General features: G+C 37.7%; 1 protein-coding gene across 1 annotated transcript; it reads left to right on the top strand.

Annotated features, from left to right (window-relative positions):
• The first annotated feature begins 320 nt into the window (after nt 1-320).
• On the top strand, nt 321-7265 carry LOC112529336 (beta-1,6-galactosyltransferase GALT31A-like). The gene is made up of 11 exons (XM_025140568.1): nt 321-687; nt 2524-2620; nt 2698-2759; nt 3150-3328; nt 3543-3606; nt 3702-3774; nt 4338-4458; nt 4547-4634; nt 5279-5404; nt 5486-5595; nt 6808-7265. The coding sequence occupies exons 1-11, from the start codon at nt 560-562 to the stop codon at nt 6954-6956; spliced, it is 1197 nt and encodes a 398-aa protein (XP_024996336.1). The 5' UTR covers nt 321-559; the 3' UTR covers nt 6957-7265.
• Nucleotides 7266-9457: the final 2192 nt, after the last annotated feature.

Here is a 9457-nt window from a genome sequence, read left to right as displayed (position 1 = left end):
ACCCCTTATAATATCAAAACCACAAGAAACAAACCAGAAGAACCGAATTTGTAGTGTACTCTTTTGTTTATCAATTTCTTTTCTAGGATTTGTGTGGTTTGTAGTTAAAAAAAAGAGTAAAATGGAAGCTTGTGTTAAAAGTTTAGGGGGGGTTCAAAATACAAGATAACCGGTTTCATATTAAAGATGTTGAGACAAACATGTCACCCACTACGATTTAAATATTGGATCCAACCCAGAATATGATTGTTCCCTTAAGATCTGAGGTGTTAATCGGTAAATCTGATTACCACTAATCTTGCATTGCACCTTAGTTTACTCGCATTTGTCCGTTGATGACTGTCGTCTGTACCCCTTTTCAAACTCCCTTTCCTCTTTCTTCAATCTCGAACCTTTTTCTTCATCTTTGTCTCCTCCCATGGCGGTTTATCCCTTGTTGCTTTCTTCTAACATTCGCATAACATAAGACTGATTCCAAAGCACCCATCTTTTTTTCATTTTCTGTCCGCCATTAACGCACAGAAGAAGAAAAAGAAGAAGCTCTTTCTTCTTTTCCGAGATGGGGTTGATGTATGGGACCAAACAAAGCCACAAGCTTAGCTCCGGCGCCGGCGCCGGCGTCTCCACCAGATGGGTTACCTTCTTCTGCATTGTTAGTTTTTGTTTTGGTGTCATCTTCATTAACAGGTACATGCTACTACTGCCTTCTTTTTGATCTTCTTTTCTCCTCGATTGCAGATTTGGGGTTGGTTCTTGTTTTCTTACAATCTTGAATTTTGCTGTAATTTTCTTGATGTTTGAATTTTTAAAGGGTTGTTGGCTATTTTTATTATACATCTTGGTTTTTTTCATTAACCTAGATATCCAACCCGAGCCGATTAATCCCCGGGCGACCACCTGCTTTGCAGATACCAGATAACCCGGAGTATCACATTTGAACCTCCGTAGCCACAAGAGGATTTTTATTCTCCTTGGATTTGAACCTGTTACCTCTATTACTTTTGACATTTGGAGTTAAGCTCAAACCAATCAGGCACCACCCTTGTGGTTAGATTGGAAAAATGGGTGTGGTTTGTGTTTTGTTGAAAGAATGTTTCATCTAATTTATTGGTTCTAGGTCTCTTTCTGGGAAAGCTTATTATGGTCAGTCAATGGAATTATGTGATTTGATGTTAGCTGAACTATTTTATTCAGATTTGGGTTCTTTCCCAAACCTTGGATGGCTTTGTGTCTGAACCTATTCAGATTGTCAATGCAATTTGCAAGTCTATTGTTGGATAGTTGCTTTTCGGGTTCGGAATGTTAATATAGGTTGGTTCCCCCTTTGACTGCATGATACTGAGAATAGGGGATGCCGTGAAAATGTTGAATAATCCGTGCCGTCGTTGATCAGGCTAGTAAAGCAACCACAATGTAGGAATATGTGGAACCTTATTAGATTAACATCTGAAGGTTCCAACGTATACTGAGGAGAAACGGTCTGAGTCTAGCTAATGTGCGACTCCAACAGGGTCCTTTGGTTGAATGATACTCTGACAAATTCTTTTAGAATCTGTTACTTAGTTTCTAGAACAACTTTGCTTAATAGGTATGCTATATTTTCTCTTTCTTCTTCCAAATTTGGAGATTTCTCAATTATCTCTCCTTTTTTTTCTATTTTAGAGGAGAGTTTAACATAGCTGTTGGAGCGAACTTTTCCCAAATCTCCAAAATTTCTAAAATAGCAAAGATGTTGAAGATGCTCTTAATTGGTCATGGATTTAAAGAACGCTTGAGGTCATCTAGCTAAATAACCCGACTCCAACATGCCCCCTCCGTTGGAGGCTAGATGGGTGCAAATGTCTTAAGAGTGTTGAGAGAGGGATAGACGGGCACAAATTGTCCCCGAGTCTTGAGTCCCTAGAGTGGTAGACATTGGCTCTAAATCACTAATACCACCATTAGCATATGTGGAACCCCATTAGATTACTCTTCAAAAGATCCCTTTAAGGAGAGAAGGGAGATTCCAGAATACCTTGAGTAGAAATGGTCCAAGTCTAGCTGAAGTGGGATTCCAACACATAATGTAGTCGTGGGTGTTTAGCAACACCACTACCCTCCACCACATGACAGTCCAACGCTTAAAATTTCCAAATGAGGATGAAGCAAATGAATCAGGAACACCTTTGGTAAAATATAAGTCTGTTCCACCTTGTTCCACCCTGTTCCACTTTGTTCCACTCTGTTCCTGTCTGTTCCATATAAAATTCATGTCAAACATGAGACAGGGATCCCTGTCCTGTTCTGTCATGTCCCTGTCCAGTGTACCAAACGCATCCTAGGCTTCACAATAGGGACTGTGTTGGTAACGCCGGAGGCATTCCCCTGTTACAAAAGGCTAGTTAAGTTAAGAACCCCTAAAGATAACAGCCAGAAAACAATACTTTCTCCCATATAAAAGAAATTTCGAGTGCATATATTGAAATATATGTGTATTTCCGTTGTATTTATGCGGGTATTTTGTTGATTGTTTTGTTGTTCTAGGTTTGGCAGTCCAATTCGTATCAAAAGGGACGAGGTGTCTTCACCCTTGGAGAAACAACAAGAGCTACTTCAGCCCGTTATTGATTGCGAGAAAAAGGCAAGTAACCAATATGATTTCTTATGTTATCTTTGGTCTCAACTAGACCTCTAAGTCTCGTATTTTGGCTGTTGCAGGATGCATCTGTTGACGTTGGAGATATTTTCTCTCAAGTTTCACGTACACATGATGTGATCATGTAACTTTCCGCTTGCACGTGAACTTAAAGTTTCAAAACTCCTACTCCTTCCGTCCCAAAATAGATGTCCACGATAAAAAAAGGTCTACAGTTTTAGAAATGTGTGATTATTACACTTATAATTATCTAAAATGACAACTTTACCCTTAATAGCAGAGTGAGTAATGAATTTCTCCATCATAATTTGGGGTAGAATTGGAAGATGGACACTTATTTTTGAAAGTGGACACTTATTTTAGGCCAAACTAAAGTAGAAACGTGGACACTTATTTTTGGACGAAGAGAGTATTTTCCCATGTCATTTCTTTCACTTTTTTTTTATCAAGAAGCTACGACGATCAAGTGTTGGGGTCAACAATTTTTGGCAAACTTATGGTATAAAATTTTCAGGACTCTAGACAAAACAATCTCTTCTCTGGAAACGCAGCTTGCCTCAGCTAGATCTGCTAAGAAGCCTGTATCCGAAGAGTTAAATGAGCGCCAGAAGTTTTTCTTTGTCATGGGGATCATGACCGCCTTTAGCAGCCGAAAACGAAGAGAATCCATCAGAGAAACATGGATGCCGAAAGGTTACAATTTTTCTTGAATCTGGTGCTGTGTTCACTTTTAGCGCATGTTCTTTAGTTCAAAGTGACAGGTTTGGGAAAAAACCTGGCTTTCTGCATAAGCCACTTTCTATATCATCAAGCGACTACCAAACGGTTCATGTATAGCCGACTGAATAAGCTGCGAGTCCCATTAAGCTGCTAACAGACAGGCCCTTTCTTGTTTTTGTTCATTCAGGAAAGGATTTACTGAGGTTGGAGAAAGAGAAGGGGATTATCATTCGTTTTGTAATAGGACATAGGTGGGTTCATCTCAAATAAGATGCATCGGGTTTTTTTTCTCTTTCTACACGTTCTTAATAAGAAACTATATTGATGGGGATGGTTGGTGCTTCAGTGCAACACCGGACGGGCTTTTGGATCATGCCATTAATGTTGAAGATCGACAACATGAGGATTTTCTACGGCTGGTATTTTACAGATTTTGCTTCCTTTGATATGTTATCAATGCAGTATTTTACGTTGAATGCGTAATGGCCCTTGATGGCATATTTGAAGGGTTATTTAGGAGAATAATCTTCTGACAGATATTTTTTAAATGCATCACCTTCTGACAGATTTTCAGACATTCTTCTGTTAGGCAGAGGTAGAGATTGACATGGGCCGGTCCTTAAAAATCTGGTCTGGTCAACCGTTTGGTCAAACTGGTCAAAAAAGCCCGCTCTGGTCCGGACCAGTCTAGTCTGGCAGGGTAAGGACCGGTTTAGGACTGAAGGTCTGGATCAGTCTTGGTGTGACCTGGTCTTGGTCTGGTCTGATTGGCCTGATTTATATTTAAAATAAATTAATTTAATACATTTTTAATAACTATTACATGTAATTAATTATTAATTTTACAAATATTAATTTATTTGGTATTCGCTACTTCATAATTCATTTATTGCACTTTAAACTTCACATACGATGCTATTTATTTGTACAACTTTATAACTACCATTTATATTCGATACTGTTGACATTTTCTTGAACTCAGGACCACGTAGAGGGATATCACGAGTTGTCTTCTAAAACTCAAATCTACTTCTCAACGGCTGCTGCAAGGTGGGATGCTGATTTCTACATCAAAGTAGACGATGATGTTCATATCAATCTTGGTTAGCGGAAACTTGTAATTTATCTAATAAATAAGAACTCGAATAACACAATGGATGAAAAGCTTAAAAGTTTCGTCATTTTGCCTAGGCATGATCGGCTCTACCTTGCTCCGTCATCGCTCCAAGCCTCGTGTTTATATTGGTTGTATGAAATCAGGTCCCGTTCTTGCACAAAAGTAAGATTATGATCTTCCTGTTCTCTCTTTTCTCTTAAGATTTTGTATACAATGCTAAGGGGTTGTTTCGTGTTTGGTTGTATTTCCATTAAGCCCTGTATGGATTAAGTTGTCTATATGAATTAAGCTAGATTGATGTCTGTTTGTTGTGCTGAATAAAAATGACTATTTTACTCCCACCCTAATGTTGTTTTTCCATTAAGCCTTGTATGGATTAAGCTGTCTCTATGAATTAAACTAAAATAATAGTTTGTTTGTTGTGCTGAATAAACAGTCTGAATGACATAAATAACTATTTTACCCCCTCTAGCCTAATCTTGTTCTTTCAGTTAAGCCCTCTATGGATTAAGCCGTCTCTATGAATTAAGCTACATTGGTGTTTGTTTGTTGTGCTGAATAAACAGTCTGAATGACAGAAATGACTATTTTAACCCCTCAGCCTAATGTTGTTTTTCCATTTAAGTCTTGTATGGGTTAAGCCGTCTCTATGAACTAAGCTAAATTGATGTTTGTTTGTTTGTTGTGCTGAATAAATAGTCTGGATGACAGAAATTACTATTTTACCCCTCTAAACCGTCAATTTTGCCTTGTGTACTCTTTTAAAACCGCCCATTCTATACCCTTATAAAGCAAGTTAAATGCAGAGGGGTCAAGTACCATGAACCTGAATACTGGAAATTTGGAGAAGATGGAAACAAGTATTTCAGGCACGCAACCGGACAAATATACGCGATCTCTAAAGATTTGGCCACTTATATTTCAGTTAATCGGTTAGCATTTCTCGTCAACTTTTTGATACTTATTTTTCTTTCTAAATTTAGTTCTGAAACTGATCTAGTGTTTGCTTTCAGTCACATGCTTCACAAGTATGCAAATGAAGATGTTTCATTAGGTTCTTGGTTTATTGGTCTCGATGTTGAGCATATTGATGATCGTAGCCTCTGCTGCCAAACGCCCCCCGGTAAGGATTGCCCCCACCGCTTTTTTCAAACTTTCATAAAGATTATATATTCTAGAAGGGGTCGAATATATTGATATAATATCTGCAAATTGATTTAGAAGCACCGATAGGTAGTGCAGCACTGAGTTACAAAGTGGTGGTTCTTTTGGCTGGTGAGCTAGTGGAACTAGAAACAATTGGTTTTGAATAAATCACTTTCTGTATCATTAAGCCACTATCAAATGATCATGTATAGTTGATTGAATAAGATGTGAGTTCCATTAAGCTCATTAAGCTGCTAACAGACATACCCTTAGTCTAACTCTAACCTAGGATTTAGAGGGTCTAACTGCTGACTCTCTAACCCTACACCCATCCGTCTAGAGTGTAGCTAAACAAACCCCACCTCTAATCTGCTACTCTCGTCTTGTGTTTCCAAGAACTCCTATCAGAGGTCATGTCCTCGGAAATCCCTAAGACCACGACGTCTAACCTTAGCATAACTCCGAGAAATATATGTCATTAAAAAGTTGAAATTGAAGTGGAGCATCACGCCGTGATAGTAAGATAAGTCGATTAATCTTTGTATGGTTGTTTTAACTAACAAAACTATGATTGTGTTGGTATGGGAGGGAACCGGTGTTGCGGATATGCGGCTTCGATTTCACCAATTCAAGCCACAACAGTTGTCATCATTGAGTGGTTTTTAGTGTCCATTGCCATGATTACTTTTTCTTTTTGTCACTTTTATATAGTTTTAGTGAAATGAACTATTAATTAATCTTTGTATGTTTGTTTCACTAACGAAAAATATGATTACGAGTCCATTTTGTTTCTCTTGGTGCTCATGTCACACGTGTTAGAGTCCCACATCAGCTAAACTTGGAACATTCTCCTTAATATATGTCGGAACCTCCCTGCTTTCCTTAAAGGCTCTTTTGAAGAGTAATCTAATGGGGTTCCATATATTCTTATATGGTATCAGAGCCAAGGTCTACCACTTTAGGGACTCGACACTTTGGGGCAACTGTACTAGTCGTCCCCCCTCACCCATCTAGTCTCATTTGGAGGGGGCGTTGTAGATATATGTTGAAACCTTAGTTCTCTCCTTAAGGGCTCTTTTGAAAGAGGAATGTGTTGGGGTTCCACATATTCTCACATAGCACAAAAAACACAGGTTTTTATAGCAACATATGGGAGCTGCTGATGATTTGTTTATTTTGACCAATCTAGATTGCGAATGGAAAACACAAGCAGGGAACTCGTGTGCAGCTTCGTTCGATTGGAGTTGCAGTGGCATATGCAAATCGGTGGAGAGAATGAAGGAGGTGCACCAGCTGTGTGGGGAGGGTGATGAAGCCATCTGGCACACTAGTTTCTAGCTCAATCGATGTCCGTTTGATCGATCCGATGGTTTCCATGAACCACACCAGCCCGATTTTTGGCTACGATCTTCTCGGGCTGTTTCCAAATCATAAAACTGTTGATTTTGCACATATGAAGTCCGATTTGGAAAAGGGTAGGGTAGCTCATCATCATCATCATCATTGTAAATCTGAAACATTTCTCCAACTTCCACAAGTTGGGTTTGGGTTATATTTCAGATTAATTATTGGCAAAAGGGCGTTTCTTTTATCTACTTTTATTCATTATGAATATGATTACATCTGAAAGTGGGATCACTTTCATGATTTGAAAAAAAGTAGATTAGTTTTGGGTTTTTTGATCGAGTTCTTGAAAACGACGATGAGATGGTTGAAAGTTATGAACACCCATTTGCGGGCTCCTGCGAGATCTTTGAATCCTGCAAATTTGAATTTTAAACGTCAAAAACGTGCCTAACGAAGGGTTGGCTGGCCGGTGGACGGTGGTCGATGGCGTCCCGTCCCTAACTGGTCCATGTGATTGTGGACGTGGTTGAACCCGATGCCACCTCAACCTCTGTCTAAATCAGCATTCAAGAATTTGCTTCGTTTTTATGAGTAAAAAACAAACGTGTATCATGAAATCGATCATGTTGTGTTGAGATTTTCAACTCATTTAAATAAATGGGTTAACCCGCCTAACCTATTTAAATAAATAGGTTGGGTTGGATTGAATTTTTCGATCTGTTTTCAGCTTGTTTACGATCTGTTTCCAATCCATTTAAAATATTATATAATTATATTTTATTCTTTATATTATATCTAGTATTATAATTTTTTATTTTGTTTTATGTTTAATTAAAAATCTACTGTCACGAGATGAAAGTCGAAATTTCAATTGCCTCCGTTACTTTTAATCATCATGAAATCCTAAGAAAACCCTTTAGTTCATTACTCCATTATAGCCGCCAAAGTCCAATTCAACTCTTCAAGTCTGTTGTCCGCCTCTCGCCCTCTTGATCTCGGCTCTCTCTCCGTCCATCATTTGTCTAATTGTCTCGCTCTCGGATTCTCTCTTTTTTATTTAAAATGTTCAAATTAAATGGGTCAACCCATGTTCAACCAATTTATTTAACATGTTTGGTTAAAAAAATCGTAAACAAGTCAACCCGCTGTCAACCCATTTAGATAACATGTTGGGTTGAGTTGAAAAATCTCAACCCATTTAATTAAATAAGTTGGGTTCGATTGAGATTTTCAACATGTTTAATAAATAGGTTGAACCCAAACCCAACCCAATCTGAGCTATTGTCACCCCTAGTTTAGGGTTGTGTTTATATTATAATAATAAAATCGAAAACTAATTACTGTTTCCAATTTCAACGATTTTGCGGTCATGATTTTTGTTGTCCCACAATTTTTAACAATTAAAATTCGAATTTAAGCTTTGATTCATGTGAAGATAAAATTTTCGTCACATCATCATCTTAACCTGTGGCACAAGTGAAAATGGTTAATTGCAGTTCTTTTTGAAAGGGTGTTTCGAGCTATGCTCAGACTAATCTCGACAAATTATAACCGTAAGATATTAACCCTGATAAACTCAGTGACCGCAATTATTATTAATTATAATCGTCAAACATAATACAAAACACCAAGAATTTAGCTTCAAACTTCCAATTTCAACCATTTGTATTTAGAATTTTTGTGTTCCACGATTTTTAATCATTAAAACTCGAATTTAAGCTTTGATATATTACTGTAAATGGTAAAGGCGTCACATAGCTACTAGGTCAATGGTGAACATTTACATGTGACAAAGGCCTACAGAACCATACGAACCATATGACCATGCTAATGAGCCACACTGTCGTTGCCAAATCCATCAAAACTCTCACACGATCATGCCACTCATCCAGACATAATTGTCAAATAATAAAGGGCTTTTGCATAGATCGTTTAATGGGTGTATAAACTCCAGTGAAAGATTTAACACTATGCAGAGTGGTGAATAGAAGTGATCAAATTTTATAGAAAAATGTCCATCTTGTGCTACGAGACAAGTGTGTCAACTTTCCCTCATGAATTGAAAGTGAGGAGCCATTTATCCAACTCTAAGCGCTTATCAGTAAAAGACAACATTTTCACTTAACTTATTGGTAAGATTTTAGTCAATTAAAACGGCGTCGTATGCAATACTTTTGTCTGGTAAGCACTTATTGGGTTAGATTCGTCATTCTTACTTACCGGTTAAGACTGTTGGTCCTTGTCATAGCTCTTACAAGGTATATATCTCAATCCTTGTCATATTAATCTGATAAGGTAAATTGACTTGGTACATTTACCAGGTAAGCGTTTAGTAAACATCTCCTTAATATACGAACTACAAAAGTTAGAAATAAAATGACAATTAAAAAAGCAAAGATACATACAATAGAAAGTAAAGTGCTTGGATATAAATTAACTCATAGAAATAAAATCTAAGATCCATATCGGTTGGAGAGGAATGGAAATGTTGT

The sequence above is a fragment of the Cynara cardunculus genome (genome assembly GCF_001531365.2).
Source record: "Cynara cardunculus var. scolymus isolate 2C chromosome LG 16, CcrdV1, whole genome shotgun sequence".
Classification (NCBI taxonomy): domain Eukaryota; kingdom Viridiplantae; phylum Streptophyta; class Magnoliopsida; order Asterales; family Asteraceae; genus Cynara; species Cynara cardunculus.
Note: the sequence above shows the minus strand (reverse complement) of the source record. Positions and strands in the feature narration are given on the sequence as shown.

Coding starts and splice junctions, on each gene's coding strand:
- LOC112529336 (XM_025140568.1), top strand. CDS start 560: ATGGGGTTGATGTATGGGACCAAACAAAGCCACAAGCTTAGCTCCGGC. Junction 2,760..3,149: donor CGTACACATGATGTGATCAT/GTAACTTTCCGC, acceptor TAAAATTTTCAG/GACTCTAGACAAAACAATCT. Junction 3,775..4,337: donor ATGAGGATTTTCTACGGCTG/GTATTTTACAGA, acceptor TCTTGAACTCAG/GACCACGTAGAGGGATATCA.